The sequence below is a fragment of the Parambassis ranga genome, chromosome 9, assembly GCF_900634625.1.
Source record: "Parambassis ranga chromosome 9, fParRan2.1, whole genome shotgun sequence".
Classification (NCBI taxonomy): Eukaryota; Metazoa; Chordata; class Actinopteri; family Ambassidae; genus Parambassis; species Parambassis ranga.
In genome coordinates, this window is record NC_041030.1 from 19182539 (window position 1) to 19200798 (window position 18260).

At 42.2% G+C, this 18260-nt stretch overlaps 1 protein-coding gene across 1 annotated transcript in view; it reads left to right on the forward strand.

The window, feature by feature from the left end:
- Window positions 1-16867, forward strand: part of LOC114440880 (nitric oxide synthase, brain-like) — a 31344-nt gene extending 14477 nt beyond the window's left edge. Inside the window, exons 7-29 of the mRNA XM_028413485.1 lie at window positions 69-160; window positions 1789-1930; window positions 2022-2161; window positions 3030-3204; window positions 3977-4078; window positions 4452-4646; window positions 4810-4895; window positions 5421-5565; window positions 6457-6561; window positions 6638-6696; window positions 6803-6919; window positions 7782-7956; window positions 8274-8412; window positions 9105-9183; window positions 9297-9490; window positions 10623-10792; window positions 11904-12114; window positions 12868-12955; window positions 13610-13731; window positions 14008-14156; window positions 14470-14664; window positions 15272-15390; window positions 16481-16867. Of these exons, the coding sequence (XP_028269286.1) occupies window positions 69-160; window positions 1789-1930; window positions 2022-2161; window positions 3030-3204; window positions 3977-4078; window positions 4452-4646; window positions 4810-4895; window positions 5421-5565; window positions 6457-6561; window positions 6638-6696; window positions 6803-6919; window positions 7782-7956; window positions 8274-8412; window positions 9105-9183; window positions 9297-9490; window positions 10623-10792; window positions 11904-12114; window positions 12868-12955; window positions 13610-13731; window positions 14008-14156; window positions 14470-14664; window positions 15272-15390; window positions 16481-16496 (3015 nt within the window). The 3' untranslated portion in view covers window positions 16497-16867. The remainder of the gene's footprint in view (window positions 1-68; window positions 161-1788; window positions 1931-2021; window positions 2162-3029; window positions 3205-3976; window positions 4079-4451; window positions 4647-4809; window positions 4896-5420; window positions 5566-6456; window positions 6562-6637; window positions 6697-6802; window positions 6920-7781; window positions 7957-8273; window positions 8413-9104; window positions 9184-9296; window positions 9491-10622; window positions 10793-11903; window positions 12115-12867; window positions 12956-13609; window positions 13732-14007; window positions 14157-14469; window positions 14665-15271; window positions 15391-16480) is intronic.
- The last annotated feature ends 1393 nt before the right edge of the window (window positions 16868-18260 follow it).

Here is an 18260-nt window from a genome sequence, read left to right on the forward strand (position 1 = left end):
CATATTTTAATTTAAGCACAGTAAAGATTTTTTATTTGGTTCTGATTTCTTGTTCTTGTGCTTTCCAGGTTTTCGATGCCAGAGACTGCACAACAGCCCATGGAATGTACAATTACATCTGTAACCACATCAAGTACGCCACCAACAAAGGCAACCTGAGGTAAAAAAAAAAAAAAAAAAGCACTCACACATGCTGGTGAGCCTTTTGTTTTCCCTTTTGTTGCCCGTTCCTTCCTGTAGTTCGATTCTCTGTACTCCTACTAGACTTGTCCCCGTCTCCATCTGTCACTCTCATCACCCCTCTCCATCTCCCGACTACCCTGACTTGACCCACTGTCCCATCTGTCAGTGTGCGCTCTGTCTCTTGGTGCTGTCTCTGACACTATCTGCTGCCCGTCTATCTATCTGTCAGTGTCTCAGCGCCAATCGTTGCCCCCGCTGGTGAGGCGGCAGACCTTGCTAACAAGCAGTCATTTGTCAGACCTGCACAGCACTCACTCAGTTTCTGCCACATCCTAATCACATGTGACACCTCATATTTACCTCTCGGATGATGGCTAGCTTCTGACTCATTACCTCACTTAGCCTGGACTTTGGAAGACAGCTCGCATGCACGTGGTGAAGAGAGTCAGCAGACCCTTCAGACTGTGGCTCTCTCACTCTGGCTCGCTTTAACATATATACTGTAAACAGACATAGTTCCATTGATTTTTTTTTTTTGTTTATCATCTGGAGCCTTATTTTTAGAAGAGATTTGATTCCAATGCCTCCCAATATTAAAAAAAATACCACAAGCAAAGGTCACAAAATGTCATAAAACAAAAGATTATGAGTTTTCCTTGTGTGGATTTCATGTGAGAATAATGCTTTTACTTCACTGCAGTGAACACATTTGAGGAATTATATAAAAATGTAATTAGGGTTCCTTTTTAATAAGTTGCAAATAGACATAAAAACAAAATACGAATACAAATTGCTGACTATTAAAAAGGCTTTATAATTGAAAAGTAATATGCTTTAGGGAGAATTTTAAAATCAATTAATAGCGGTGTTTTATATTATATCTTGTGGTTTCAATTGATCACATGTGTAGTAATTATTAATAACTTTTGATAAATGGATTTTGGTCCAAATTATAGCTCCCATTATAAATAAATGGGTAAGGAACAAAAACCCATTAGTCCTCAATATTTAAAAATGTGTCTATTAAACATTAGTAAAGCCTTAAGTTGCAATCTGTAGCTCCTCGTTAAAATGTGCCACTATTATTGTACTGGGATGTGATTAATACTTTACAAACCATCTGAGCAAATTAGAATGGATAAGACGAGCCTTCAATAATCCTACAGTGGGGGGAAATGTGCAGGATTACAGCAGCAAAGGGACAGAAAGTGGAATAAAGAATTCCAACACTTCTGAATGGCTGTTTGATTGATGACTTCTAGTCTTTGTGGGAGGTGACCATGAAGTCTGACTGAGACTGTTTCACCGGGTTATAGTTCAAAGTTTACTGCAGCTTCCTACAGACTCTTAGCACAACTGGCCCAGATTCACACCAGCTGCTCACTGCTACCAGCTTAGCCGTATTAACACTTTTTCCCGGTCATAAGTATTAAAGCACCACTGGGATGTAAATCAGACCAAAGGTAGCGAAAGCTCTGGCGTGTCTGTGTGTCTGCAAATATTCACATGATGTGATATATAATGTTCTGCTGGGTGCTTTATTCAGATATGAAATTTCGCACAGCACCACTGACACACTTTTTTCTTGTTATCTGATTTTCACAGGTCTGCCATCACAATATTTCCTCAGAGGACAGATGGCAAACATGACTTTCGAGTATGGAACAGTCAGCTGATACGTTATGCAGGCTACAAACAGCCTGACGGTGAGATCATGGGTGACCCAGCTAATGTCGAATTCACAGAGGTACGCATGATAAAATCAGTGTGGTAAAGCTGGAAAATATTAATGTCATCCTCCTCAGCTCATACTGTATACATTACTTTTTGGTCACTAGATCTGTATGCAGCTGGGATGGAAAGCACCGAAGGGTCGTTTTGATGTCCTGCCCCTTCTCCTGCAAGCCAATGGAAATGACCCAGAGCAGTTTGAGATCCCCGAGGACCTCATTCTTGAGGTTCCCATCACGCACCCAAAGTGAGTTCTCTCAAGCATACAAAAAAGGACATCCACCTACTTATGCATAGAGTTTACAACACGTCTTAAACAATGAGGCATCTCTGAGCCAAGAAGTCTGATTGGGTTAGCGTCACATCCCAACTCTGCTGATTATTCCCAGAAAACACAGCTAGCCATGCTTTATCTGTTGCTATGCCAGCTTTTGTGGTAACCATGGGGCTTGTTAGTGACATTTCAAGCTTCATTGTGTTCTTGTATGTTTAGTTTTAGAAAACTTTTTAGCAGTGGGGGCCACTTGAAAAAATATAAATAAAAACATATTACCCCCGAGATTTGAAGCGGTTGCAGCTCTGTAATGTCCATAATCACAGTAAAAAAAAGAATGTTGCTACAGTAGTCTTCACACACAGATGCACACAGAGCCAGCACTACATTGCTACACGCTACAGAGAGCATTTCAGAATCCCCTGACACACAGATCTCCCTGCCAGACTCCCCCCCAAAATTGGCATCTCTTGCTCCAGACCCTGCATCAGCTGGCCCTCAGCTCTGGCAGCAGCTTGGCACAGGCGGCGGCCACCAACAGCGCCTCATCATTACACAAGATTAGACCCAGCTCTGCAAATAATACACTGAGAGCAATGTTATCAATTCCCCAAGAGGCTGCAATGAGGGAGTGGTGGGAGTTAGATTGAGGTCCAGCTTACTGTGTCCAGCAGTGAAAAGCTGTCTAAAGGGGTTTTCTTTGTGTTAATGTTGGTTTTGGCTGCACTCCTTTTTTCACATTTTGGGTCTCAGGTGTGTATTAGTGCATATTGCAAACAGACATGATCACCACTATGACTATAGTCCAGTCCCCTGTCATTTCCGTGTTTGGTCTTCTCAGGTATGAGTGGTTCAAAGACCTGGATCTGAAGTGGTACGGCCTCCCGGCTGTTTCCAACATGCTGCTAGAGATCGGCGGTCTGGAGTTCACTGGCTGCCCCTTCAGCGGCTGGTACATGGGCACAGAGATTGGCGTGAGGGACTTTTGCGACAGCTCACGCTACAACATTCTGGAGGTAGAGTCTTGTGCCAAGACACACATTCATGTTCTGTTTGATAGACGGGGGGGGGATTGCAGGCACAGATTGACTGAAGCCTTGTGAAGAGAAGAGCATGTGTTGTGTCACCAATTGATCCAATCAGAATTCCATTCTTCTTCTAATTGTACACACTAAGCAGCAAGCTGATTAACAACACTCCTTAAAAATAAAATCCCAGTGTGCTTGGTTGCAAATTCTCCCAACTTATTACAGTGTTGCTTGTGATTTCATGCCTTTTGTCTTTATCTTTGCTTATGTGTAAATTGTGAGCTACATTTATTCTCCAGATTAGTTTTAGGCTGAGCTGCCTGCCATCTTTGCACGTATCACATCATTCACACAAGCAAAGAGAGGGTTTCCCATGTGAAAATTTCAGACCCAACCAGAGTGGTCCAATTATGGAGAGCACTTCAGGGCTCATGGGTGCCAGCTTTGGTGGAATTTGTCTTATGATTGAAGTACAGAAAACAGTGCTTGCACTGATTAAGGGGGCTCTTTGCTTCTGCGCAATTCGTTGGAGTTTTTTCCCCATTCTATATAGTGCATGAGTTTGGAGAATAAAAAGAAAATGAAGAGGGGAAATAAAGTCACAGATGTTGAAGAAGATAATTATCCACTATATCCATGGACTAGCACCTGCCAGATGCTTTAAAATATACATCACCAAAACCATATGGATAAAAGTTTCATAACGAGTGCATACAGGATGAATTTTCTCATTATTATATGATACTTCTGTGTCATATAGGAGGTTGCAAACAAGATGGCCTTAGACACCAGGAAGACATCCTCCCTTTGGAAAGACCAGGCACTTGTGGAGATCAACATCGCTGTTCTCTACAGCTTCCAGGTACATGCGTCATTCATTAAGCCTAATGTTGTTTGTGAAACAGCAGCCATCTTGGATTCACAGTGGAAAAAAACCATCTGAAATCCCTCATAATACACTTCTTAATACAATCTGTATCAACCCGTCATAGTTATGATACAGGGTCTGGGGCTAAATACTCACACTTTCATACAGGGATTAATGATGATTAAGTGGGATCCTGTCTTTCTTTGAAACAATGGTTGGGTTAGTTGTCACAGCAACATATCCATAACATAATATGCACTCAGGAGAAGGTTTTTTTAATTACACAACAAGATGAAATGACAGACTTGGTAGTAATGTTCCGTTAAATTTGTCTGTGGGCATCTTTTTCAATGCTTCTTCTTTTCAGTCATGCAAAGTGACCATAGTGGACCATCACTCAGCCACAGAGTCCTTCATGAAGCACATGGAGAATGAGTATCGGGTGCGAGGAGGCTGTCCTGGAGACTGGGTATGGATTGTGCCTCCAATGTCGGGGAGCATTACACCAGTTTTTCACCAAGAAATGCTAAACTACCGCCTCACCCCTTCTTTCGAGTACCAGGTGAGATCTTGTATTATGCTCAATTTGCAATTATAAACAAGCAGAGATATGTTCTCTGCATCAGCATCGGTAGCACAAGTCATGGGTTGTTGAGGGATTTCTAATCATTTAAGAATTAATAAAGTTTTTTTGCATCCTCAATGCATTTCTCTACATGCAAAAGCCTGATCCATGGAACACACATGTGTGGAAAGGAGTCAATGGGACACCCACAAAAAAACGGGCCATTGGATTCAAAAAGCTAGCCAAGTAAGTGTGTATCTTCGTACATTTACACAGTCAAGGTTAGCTTGCACCCTTAAAAGTCAAAGCTAATAAATGTTTATATGTTAATTGAAGGCCAAACAAGTAATCACTTTCGTGACAAAAGTTAGACACATGGGAAGGAAGCTGGTGTACTCAGCAGTGAAACTCATCCAATCAACCCCTCGGGGAGTAATCAGAGTTTTGTCATTGTATTGTCTGTGTATGCATGCACTTCTGCGCGTGTATGTTCTGCTATTAATATAATTGCCTCGAGGATATGACAAGCTAGGTAATCACGATTGTCATCCATCCGTGGCTGCCTGCTACAGTGAACCACGCTGCCTTTATTTGCTCGATTCACAGGCTGAGTAACAAATGTTTTTGTCAGACACATCTGCGTGGGGGAGTTCTGTGGTCATGGCAGGAAACTAAAGGTTTCAAACTGTGCCCTCAAAATCACAGTTCCTTGGATGATTCACTTCCTTGCTCTGTGTCTCATTCTGTCTCTCTCTCTCTTCATCTCTGCAGGGCAGTGAAGTTTTCAGCGAAGCTCATGGGCCAAGCCATGGCCAAGAGGGTTAAAGCCACCATACTGTTTGCCACAGAGACGGGCAAATCGCAAGATTACGCCAAAACTCTCTGTGAAATCTTCAAGCACGCCTTTGACGCGAAGGTATGCTTGCTCCCACCTTGCATCATCATTTCCGATCAAGCCGAGCCCAAGCTTGTGTGCCATTGTACCGATGTCTAATTGGAAAAACGAGGAATTCAAAGACACCCCATCCCCACCCCCACACACCAGCTTGATGAAGACAAGCAGATGCCAGCTGAGTACAGACGACGAAGAAAGTGTGTCTTTTGTCACATTTTCTTCTTCTCTCATGCAGCAAAGTGCCGCAGGTCAGAGGCAAGATTTAACCATCCATGCGTTGAGCAGCGCAGTAGTTTTAAGACAAGATCCTGAAGCACCCCTGGCTGTGCAAATCTGTTAACAAAAAAAAAAAAAAGCTGCTGCTCTCAATCATACACTGTGTGCTTTTCCTTCAGGTCATATCATATTCTCCCTTCCTGTTTTCCAGTGTGATCAATCACACAAGACGAGATTCACGCATGCAAGTGTGAATGTGTGTGTCACTGAGAGTGGGTGTGTGTAGATGGATCGCAGGGCAGATGCAAACGCCTGGGGCAAATCTCCGTTGTTGTGGGGCTAAAGCCTGTTTTCTTTTCACGCCTTTGGTTGTGTGTCTTTTTGTGTGTGTGTGTGTGTGTTTGTGTGTGTGTATGCGAAATGTAAGTGCGGCCCATGGCAGGCAAACACCATCATGCTGAGTGGTATGCATCATGGATGCTCGTTGTGTGGCAGCAGCATATTATCATCTCGTTAGAGGCGAGGACAGAGTGGTCATTACAACCTCCTCCTCTGCCAACGGCTGTGTGTTCAGCTCTAATTTACACGCTCAAGTCATCTGTCGTTTGCAGTCTTTGTCTTGGAGAGGAGAGCGAGATAAAGACTGCACCATGTGAGATTCATTTCTCACATTCCTGTCTTTTTTTTGTCCTGCAGGTCACGTCCATGGATGATTATGATGTGGTGGATCTGGAGCACGAGACGCTGGTTTTAGTGGTGACCAGCACATTTGGCAATGGTGATCCACCCGAGAACGGAGAGGTGCAGAATATCAGTTACATTCAACAGTGTATTTATGTCCAGTTGCAGCGTGCGCTAACGTGTTTTTCATTTGTAGAAATTTGGAGCTGCTTTGATGGAAATGCGCCACCCGACATCCAACACAGAGGACAGAAAGTGAGCAGCCTCTCAGCCTTCTCTCTCTCTTTTTTTTATATTTAAAGATGTCAGTTTCTGTCTTTTTATTTAAACACGTGTGTTTTTTGCATTGTTTCTCTTCCAGGAGCTACAAGATCCGTTTCAACAGCGTGTCCTCTTACTCTGACACACGCAAGTCATCCAGCGATGAACCGGAGGCCAGGATTAACTTTGAGAGCACCGGACCTCTTGCAAATGTCAGGTAAACCAAACAGAATCAGATCAAACCAAACAGCTGGAGGGCCTGTCTAAAAAATCTCAAGTATCCGAGGAAGCAATGACGTGGGAGATATGAGGGAAGTCAAGGATGACAGATTTATTGTTCAGAGGATATTATAGGGGAGATATATGTGTATGATTTACATGATTTTAGCTTCATATATGCTGCAGACACATGGAGAGACAGCATGTAGTACCTGAGGAATATGATATTTTCTGATAGGATAATGTCAGATAATCCTTTATTAATCCCACAGTGCATTGTGACAGTAGCACAGTGTTAGATAAAACAATAAAAATATTACATAAAAAATAAAAAAATAAAAAAAATAAAATTAAATACTTCATATTTGACATTCACATTCATTGTGTGACTTCCTACATCTGTATTAGCATCAACACAACTACAGTATTTTAGATTATATAACCTTATTTCAGCTTTATTATATGTCATTCTCCAAATGTAGGATTTTAATCTTCCCTCAGTACATTTCATGAGTCATGAGAGAGGACTCCTTTGCCTGTGAAACTAAGTCCTTGGGGATGACAGCTCTTATTGCAGTGGACAGTTTGATGATCTGTTAGAGAAGGGGGGGGCTCATATTTGAATCTGATGTGTGTTGACTTCGTGACGGCGAAGCAAGGGAAGGATGATTTCCTTTGCTCTCAGAGAGGTGATCCATTTCATGTTTATATCTAAAGCCAGACAGGACAGGTATTTGTAAATACGTCAGCTGTTTTCAGCTGGTGAGAGGGAGGGAAAGGGCCTGTGTGTGTGTGTATATGTTTGTGTTTTGCGCTACCTGCACCTCCATCTGTCTCTTTCTTGCTGTGCCTCTGTTTAGGTTCTCAGTGTTTGGCCTTGGCTCCAGGGCCTACCCACACTTCTGCGCCTTTGCCCATGCTGTGGACACACTGTTTGAAGAGCTGGGGGGTGAGCGCATCCTACGCATGGGAGAAGGAGATGAGCTGTGTGGCCAAGAGGAGTCATTCAGAACATGGGCGAAGAAGGTTTTTAAGGTTGGCTTCAAGGCTGAGACACTTTGGGCTTTGTTACATGCTTGGAAATAGCAGAGTGTGCACAGTTCTTACCTTTATGTCAGAATAGCTGTCAACAATGTTTATGAGCTGGTTCTACGCCTAAAAAGGCTTCATTCTTTTTGTATTATGTGCTCAGATTTTTTTCCTTCTACCATATCACATGGAAGCCTGTCATCACTACTAGTAAATTATACCACTCCAACAATGACGCTGTGTGCGCTTGACTATGCAGACAGTCAATAAGGAGCGAGGTTGAAGGGTCTCCTCATATAATGATCATCTCCTCTCCTGCCCAGGCTGCCTGTGACGTGTTCTGCGTTGGCGACGATGTGAACATCGAGAAGGCCAATGACTCTCTAATCAGCAATGACCGCAGCTGGAAGAAGAGCAAGTTCCGCCTAACGTACACCGCCGAGGCCCCGGCCCTCACAGAAGGTAAAAAAACGTTCCGGTGGGAACTGAGTTATTATCAGCCGATGGTGGTGTTGATAATGAAGGGGCACCAAGGGTTAGTACGTACTGCACCACAGACTGAGCGTAATTTATCTGTGGAGGGAGTATTGATCAAGTCCAGTGATTCAGACATTACATCACCTGCAGCTGGGATCCGTGGCTCTGTGGTGGAATGAAATGCAATGAGGTCTTTGCTAAATGGTGAATGGGCAACGTGCAATATGTAACATGTCACTGCAGCACGGTCCTGAGCCTGACTTTAAATTTACAGTAATGACCGGATCACTACACATTATTCAGCCTGTCACATGACATTGTAAGAAATAAGTTAGTCATTCAAATTAAATACACTCGACAAATCGGACGCGGTCCTCTCCAGTACCCAGAACTGCATCTATAGCAACAGTATGTTACTCATAGCAACGGTTTGTTGTTCCAAAATAACAATCAGATTACACCACTGTGTAGAAGGAACACTGACAGAGACAGTAACACTGAAGGCTTAAAGTCGTAAAAAAGACAAAAAGGTTTTACACATCTATGAATAAAATATGAACCAACAGCCAGCATGCTGTTAACGGGTAACATAAATATGACATATGTCAGTGTACACTGAAAAATATCACTTCTCATGATATACAATAACAGTAATGTGGTATTATGTTTACCAACAGCTTTATCTATTGTACACAAGAAGAAAGTTTATGGAGCAAAGATGCTGGAATCACAAAACTTACAGAGTCCGAAGTCCAAGTAAGTATGTATGCTACTGTAAAATTATTATTACAGTAGCACAGATTATTAGTGTGAACTCAATGAAACAGACTGAATATGCTGTTCTCTGAAATCTCTGAACTCTTTCTCAGTCGCTCTACGATATTTGTGCGGCTCCACACAAACAACCACAACAGCCTGAGCTACAGGCCCGGCGACCATCTGGGCATCTTCCCTGGCAACCACGAGGACCTGGTGACGGCTCTCATAGATAAACTGGAGGATGCTCCACCTGTCAATCAAATCGTCAAAGTGGAGTTCCTGGAGGAGAGGAACACTGCCCTAGGTGGGTGATGCTATTAGCAACGTCACGCTACGGAGCGAATGCGGTAGGCGTGCAATCGAAAAAGGGTCGCAGTCTGAAATCTGGGCAGGATGTCAAAATGAAAACATGAATAAGAAACAGGCACCACAGAGTCACACTTTAACAAGGTAACCATGCCCAGAAATGCTTCAGTGAGGCTGGATATTGGCAAACATTTGTGGTGACAGCAGCTGACTTAACTGTGATTTTCACTGTGACTGTGAAGCAAGGCACAGAGTATGGTGTGCTTTAATCAAAATATACCTTGACAAATAAAGCCTTTCTTCATAAAGGCTGATTAAATATGCTTTTCGCTGTATGAAGAAAAATCTTCCCCCTTGTTTCCAACAGCAACCACTAAACACTCAACTGTTTAAAGGGTAAATCTTTATTTATAACCTCCCATTGAGATGTGTTTATACACAAATCCCCTCCTTATTAAACTCACAAGTTTTTAATATTGACTTGCAATTCAGTGCTCTGTGCTGTAAGATAATGTGAAAGTCTTTATGATTAAATTTCAGCCTCACGATTTTTTTTAAAGCTCAAATGCATCACTTTGAATCTAAATTCTAAAAGTTGCATGTGTGTTAAATTGACCCTATAGATTGTGATTACCACATATCTCTCTGGTATGATGTTTTGTTGTGTTGAACTGCAAAGGCGTTGTTGCAGGTACCTTCTCTTTCTTTGTGTGTGTCTCTCTGCTCTTTCTCAGAACTTGACAAAGCTGTGCTTTGATTAATACATTCTTTTCATTTTGGCCTGTGTCAGTGAAGAATGTAGACTCAGGGGCTAGTAGACATTTTTATGCAAAGTCTACCAGCCTCTGCTAGGATAATCCTGCAGTGAAAGCTTGATGTTAGCTGGCTAATTAGCTACAGGAGCTAATTTAGTAAAGTACATTTAAAAAAAAAAAATCATAATACTTTAGCATGCAACTTCTGTAGCGTGCAACGTGTTTTCTGACCACTTGGTGGCAGCAAACCAGACTGTTTAGAGAACATGCTAGCTGTTAGCATTCAACTTTTGCAAAATAATACTTCCATAGAAGAAAATGAATGTTAGCGTGTTAGTGTGAGTGCAGCTTTTTACTTTTTTGTTTTGTCTGCAGGTGTGATCAGTAACTGGACAAGCGAGACTCGGATCCCTCCTTGCACCATCTTCCAGGCTTTCCAGTACTTCCTGGACATCACCACTCCACCGAGCCCCGTGCTGCTGCAGCAGTTTGCTGCTCTGGCAACCAATGACAAACAGAAAAAGAAACTAGAGCTCCTCAGTAAGGTTAGTTTTTGGTGCTTCCATTAGCACTGACCTTTGAGAATTATTGAGCTGCTGCATCACTTTTTATGAGCAAACACAAAAGATGTGCAGCCAGGTTTCATTCAGTGGCGAGCTATTGAAGAGCCAAATGTTACAGACATTTTTTCACTTTTCCAGAGAACATTTTCAAAGCACAGTTCTATAAAAAGTTTCCATGTGTTTAAGGCTCAACAGTAACCAACACATTGACTGTTTGCTATCAAAATATGGGATTTTACATGTCTGACAGCAGATCCGATGCACTCTGCACCGATGGAAGCGCATACAGTAGGAGTGAGCTGGCTCCAAATTAAAGCTGCACTAACCCAGAGCCATTCCCCCCCAGCAGTGCCTCCCACAGTTCATTCTCCATTTTTGTCAATGTGTGGAAAAGGCTCGATGAGGCCAAGCAGTGACTCATATGCTCATACACAGAATCATTGTCACTGAAGCAAGATGGAAAGATGGAATTCAGAAAAAGAAACTGTACAGTAGACTCAGCACTGCAGGTCTGTTTTAAACTGTGAGCTCCTTTCAGGATTTCTGTGACTTTTCTAATCTTCTTTTCATACTTAGCATTAGAGAGCAGACAAGTTGTCACGTCTGTCTTGTTATTGTGCTCCAAAGGCATGAAAGGCTGAATTAATTATACAAAAATCATCTTTGCATATGAGTCTAGTCTCACAGCCCCATCTGTTTATCAAGGTTAAAAAGCCCAGGCCCCTTCTTTTAAGATTTTTGCATAAGGTGCTGCCAATTGTGTTTTAGGCTCAGAATTGAGACCACACCGGGCTTTTTTAAACAGGCACTACATTGCTCATTAGCAGCTTGAGAACAAAGCAAAAGTTGGTAAGATATCAAAAGTGTTTTGTTTTTTTTACCCTGGTGGAAGTGTTCTAAATTCATCTTATGCAAATGTCAGTGATGACACACTTAAACAGTTGGGCAGTGAATGGTGGACGTCTCTGCTTGTGGCCGCCTCCTGCTCACCAGTCGGAAATGTTTACAGAGCTTAAAAAGGGAAACTTCAATCAAGACAATTCAACAGTTTTCCTAAAATTCATTCAATGATCTTTTTTTCTCCTTGCCCCAGGGCTTGCAGGAGTACGAGGAGTGGAAGTGGTACAACAACCCCACGCTGGTGGAGGTTCTGGAAGAATTCCCGTCCATCCAGATGCCCTCCACTCTGCTGCTCACCCAGCTGCCCCTGCTGCAGCCACGTTACTACTCCATCAGCTCCTCTACAGACATGTACCCAGGCGAGATCCACCTCACTGTGGCTGTGGTCTCCTATCGTGCCAGAAGTAAGGACCAAGAACTAATTAACCTCACATGCTATGGTCTAGCTTAAAAGGGTTAAGCACGGCTTTTAGGGGGTCTGAATATGGTCGTTTCTCCTGGACTTTTATAAGACTGACTGTCGTTAAAACACAGCTTTCTGTGTATATATAGGTTGCTTAATTTTCAATGTAGGTCTTATATAAATGGCCCTGAGCTGAGGCTCCTTCAAGGCTGCTGCAAACCCTGAAAAGCGAAGTGACTCAGCCTCTCTGAAAACTGTTTGTTGGCGCAAAGAAAACTGATTATAAGTCAGTGTGCTTACAGGGCAGCCAGATGATCATTTTAGAAACACCCCAAATAGATTCTGTTTAGAGATATAGATGCAGAAATGCAAGCAAAAACACTGCAGTGTGTTTCATTCAGGTTTCCACTGTAGTGTTGGTTTCAGTGAGGCTTTAGTCCCACCTTATAGAAGCAGTTAGCTTCTATCATTTTTCCACCTGTCGAGCCGTCAGCAAACATTAGCAGAGCTGCTATTTTCTCTCACGTGTAGATGATGTGCACTTGAGGGAACATACTACTATGATTGTATAAGCAAAGGCTGAATTACTGTAATTTACTGTAGAGAGGGGAGAAGAGAGCGAAAAACAGCTGTAGCCTTGTAAACGTGTTGAGGCCGCTCTTCTCCTGTTAGTTTGTACACTTATAAAGAGTGGGAGGCAGAGGAGGAGAGTAGCAAAAAGGTAAAGTGCTTGCTTGGTACTCATCCCTTTCAGATGGAGAGGGACCTATCCACCATGGAGTGTGTTCGTCGTGGCTCAACAGGATAGAGAAGGGGGAGATGGTGCCGTGTTTTGTCCGAGGGTAAATATCAACATGTTTGTGTAAGAAACTGCAGGTCAAGCTGTGTTCTGATCGATTGTAGCTCAATGTGAAGAAACAATCGAGTGAACAAATCACCGTTTTGGTAGAGGTTCTGTGATAACGCTAAATAATAGGTCTGTGTATTGGCAAGAATCTGGCAATACGATACGTATCACGATACACGTCACGATACGATATATCCCGATACTGTAACAAAGGCGGTGTATATTGCGATTTTATATATATATATATATATGAGTATGGAAAGCTTGTTTGGAAAGCCTCATCTGAATAATAGTAATACATCTTTCACAAGAACAAAATGTTAAATTATTATTTTAATTATAAGAACATTGCACAATGCATCTGTATCTCACATTCAAGTTGTTTTTATGCTGAAAGAGACAGTGTGCACCACAAAAGTAAGATGTTGAAAAAATCGATTTGGCCACAACTTAAATCAATACCAGTATCTCCAAATAAAATATCGCGATATTTCACAGAATCGATTTTTTTCTTACACCCCTACTAAATAAACAAGATAAAAGTGCTTATTAGAGGCCATGTTTTGTGCTAAGCTAGCATTTTGCATGTAATTAATGCCTTCAGGCTTTGAGTTTATAAAGTGTTTTATTGTTTACTATAACTCTTTAGTGCACCATCGTTCCAACTTCCCAAAGACGACCAAGCACCTTGCATCCTGGTGGGTCCGGGAACAGGCATCGCCCCATTCAGAAGCTTCTGGCAGCAGAGACTATATGACCTCGAGCACAACGGTTGGATATAGTTTTTCTCATTCCTTACCTAATTTCCCCACAGGGATTAATAAAGTAAACCTTAATCTTAATTCTTGTGAGATTTATTTATCACTAACTTAATAGAGAGGCTTTGTCGTGGCTGAAACTTCCCCATGACAGGATTTAATTCTTCACTTGAAATGCTGTCAAATGCATCTCTTATTATTAATAATGGAATTAAGACTAAATCCCTGTCAGAGATTTAGATAATACACCAAACTTCTCATCAAATAACACCACTCTGTTGCATTGAAGGGATCAAGTCGTGCCCCATGATCCTGGTGTTTGGCTGTCGGCAGTCTGAGATGGACCACATCTACAAGGAGGAGACCATCCAGGCCAAGAACAAAGAAATATTCAAGGAGCTCTACACGGCCTATTCCAGAGAACCCGGCAAACCAAAGGTACAAAGCTCTAAACTGTCCATAACTGGGGATGAGTCAGCTTGTCACAACTCTCTCAGGACTGCTGTGTGGGTTTGAAACAAATTCACAGAGTGGAGGAATATTCTGAAGTACCATCGCTCCAGCTGACATCTCATGTTTCCATTTTATGACACTCCACTTCTGCTGTTCTCTTTAAGCTCCTGCCTGCTTTGCTGTCCTGAATTGTATTTTCTTTCCGGACACGTCAGTCTTGATGCTTGCGGTTTAGACTTTTAACTTCATTTGTATTGTTGTTACATCTGGTCACAAGTTATCCCTCCTTCCCTGTCAGAAATACGTACAGGACGTACTGCGCGAGCATCTGTCGGAGACGGTGTACCAGTGCCTGAGGGAGGAAGGTGGACACATCTACGTGTGCGGGGACGTCACGATGGCCGGAGACGTTCTCAAGACTGTGCAGCAGATCATCAAGCAGCAAGGCAGCATGAGCCTGGAGGACGCTGGCTTCTTCCTCAGCAAGCTTCGGGTAAGAGGAGGGGAAGTTTGATGAAGCTTAGTAAAGGAATGGTCGCCTAAATGGTAAAAAGGTGGAATTAATAATAATAATACATCAAACTTATATAACACTTTCCTAGGACACTCAAAGACGCATTATTTATTCACACCACATACACACAGTGGCAGAGTTAAACTACAGATGTAGCCACAGCTCCCCAGGGGGAGACTGACGGAGACTGAGTGGCTGCCAAGGTGCACATACCACTGCCGATTCATTCATACACATTCATACACCGGTGAGTGCACTGGAGGCAATGTGGGTAAAGTGCCTTGCCCAAGGACACACAACAGTGACTAGGGCAGAGCTGGGATCGAACCACCAACCTGCTGATTATTGGACAACCCTGCTCTACCACTGAGCCACTGCTGCCCGAATTGCAAAGGGAAATTCTACTCGGCAGTCTGCAAAAACACGTTGAGTCATAATCTCCCCGAAAAAACAATAAAGGGTAACAAATACCATCCTCTGGATTGAATCCATCAGTGAACATGCTTATAGGAAAAATAATAATGACTCACATCTCTGTGAGGTGGACGGGTGCTATACTTCTCTTAAACTCTCTCATTGTCACCAGGATGAGAACCGTTACCATGAAGACATCTTCGGGGTCACCCTGCGCACCTATGAGGTCACCAACCGGCTGCGTTCAGAGTCAATCGCCTACATTGAAGAGAGCAAAAAGGACTCAGACGAGTGAGTGGATTTTCCTATTCATTCATTTACACAGATATAAAATGAGATGGGGGGGGGGGTTCTTTGGTTTCTTTGAAGAGTGGTTGGCACAGATGCAGACTCCATTGACAAAAACAATAATTGTACTGTTTGTGTTTGGTCAGGATATGACAGTGGAGTAGACGCAACTTGATTTTATTGTTAAATTTTTTCATATTTAACATTTAGTGAGCATGCCACATAAACATTAGGCACCTATATCAGTATTTTGATGATTTATAATAGCATCTTATGTGCCCAATTAAACCAGAATAGAACTCACATTCATTTATTCCTTCATCAGTTCCTCTCTCATTCACCAAATGAGGCTGTATAGTGGATTTTAGGAACCCTGATAATGTCTACACACAGCACCTAAAAAGCCAGGATCATTCCCTTGTCTCAGCTGTGACACCGCTGAACCATGTGGGATGTGTTTTCTTATTTATTCGTCTTATTTTCACCACGTTGCCTTTCTGATTTGTCAGATGGTTAGTTCATATTTTGAGAGATAACATGTTTTGGCACAGCCCATTGAGATTTATCTCAAAACAGAGCAGCTCCTCTCTCTCTCTCTCTCTCTCTCTCTCTCTCTCTCTCTCTCTCTCTCTCTCTCTCGGAGAGAGATGAATGTAAGTCAACTCCAATCTGCAACCTGTAGTTGTTGGCGACGGCGATGGTGTTATCACCGCGAGTTTGAGATGAAAACAGAGCGGGTAACCATAGAAACCTGTGGAGAAGGGCCTTTAAACTAACAGGATTAGAGTGAAAGCGAGTGGCTCTGTTCCATTTCTGTTTTTGTTTCCATCCTTAGTTGTGCATATTCAAGATTAGACACTTCATATACCCTCGCCATGAGAGCAAAACAAGAGCCCTACATAGCCACTATGGCTCATTAAGTACCAACATAATGCATCACAGACGATGGTTCCTGTGTGGATTGTCACTTGAATTTCACATTTGGCCATCAAAGCCCCTGCTCGCTGCATGAGTAATGACTGTAACATCTCTATTTCTATGTCTCTGTCGCTCTGTCTGTCTGTCTTTATGTCTCTGTCTTGTCCTCTCTCAGGGTTTTCTGCTCGTAGGTTGATGAATTGAGGCTGGAGAGAGGCGTCTTTCTGCCATTCCACCAGTCTGGAGGACACGAGCAACGCTGGTTAAAGAATACTGTGCCAATTTTTTTACTGTTTTAAAAAAACAAAAGGGTTTCTTTCTTTTCTTTTTTTTATACCACGTAATGTTTCTGTTGGGCTCTGCGATCTCGTCTGTATCGAGTTGGAAATGTTCTGTTCTTCTGAGAATCTGTTTTGCTTGTTGATGATACTTCCAAAAATTATAAATTGATCATTTTTGATTCATAATGTGTGCACCTAGTGTTAATGACCTGCCTCATTGTGAATGCATGACCAAGACAAGAATATACTCCAGAAATATAATATACTCTGTGTTATTGTTACAGTTAAAAAAAAAAAGGCTTTTATTGAGGTTTTATATATTTGCGAGGAAATGTGTGCCATTTCTGTATGAATGAAGGCGGCGGCCATTTTTACATCTGAGCAGTCCTGTTTTTTTTGTTATTGGCTGTCATTGGAGGGGAAGCTAGAAAAGAGAAAGATGTACAGGCATGCAGACAAAAAAACAAACAAAGGACAGGTGTGCTGCAAACACATTAGGGTCACCCTGAATTATGAAAACAGCAACTCTGTCACAGCCTCACTGAACATTATTATTTAGCTCTTCGCTGGAAAAAACAACTACATTAGCTTTTTGTTTGTTTGTTTTTGTTTGGGGCAGTCAATCATGTAATCATCTTAGAGGGTAATAGGATTATATTTTATTCAATTGCAAATTAATAATTTCTACTTACATGAATTGTCTTTAAGAATGATTTTTATCTGCTTTTTGCTGTCATGGTCAAACTCAATATTTCCTGGGTTGTGTGTGTTGCAGCAGGTTAAGCTGTGTCTCCATTTTTTTTTCAGCTCTTAAAAATGATGAAGTGATTCCCAGAACAACATATAGGGTGCATTTTGATTAATACCCTTCTCCACCTGTGTTCTTCGTTGCACCATCATCTGTCTCTAGGATGTCTCTCGGATATTTAAAAATATTAACTGTTAATCTGCCAATGGGGTGACAAGTGTGTCAGATTTGCACATGCAGTTTTTCCAACGACCACACAGGGGCGCAAAATAAGATTACACGCTTGTTTCAGGCATCCTAACTATTGTTTTCCTAATGTGAGCTTGGCTTAACTCAGAAACACATCACTGTAGTTTAGTGTAAATACGCCCTAATCACTACCATCAGGTCACAGGCAGGAGCTTGATTTCCATGTGGGACCATCTTTTACACAGACTTCCGGCTGTTGATGCTTGTATTCTGCTTCTGTTCATTCGCTGCTTTGTTTGGTTTTGGAAAATATCTCATAACTTTTCATAAGGTCCATACTCCCAGCTTCTAGCTTCCTTTCTCCCGGCTTCCACATGTTTTTTGTGTTTTCTCCTGAGAAAACTTTTATGAATGAGGATCTATTTTCACTTTAGGGTGAGTAACCTTCCTCCAGGCGCTTCAATGTTGCCCCAGAAATAGATCCTGAACGCTTTCCATGTGACCTTTCCTAAGCTTTTTAAAGTAAAACTATTACATGTGGGACTGTGGACCAAAGCAGTGATTACACACACCATCTCCTCATCTTACTATCAGCAGGGAAGAAGGAGCATTCTTCTTCTTCTTCTTCTCCTTTTACTCCATCATCGCTTCCTGAGCTGTTCGGTTCTGCAGCATCATAGCCGCCTCTTGCCTTACACTCTTTGCCTACTTTTCATCCTCCCTTTGGTGTGTCACCA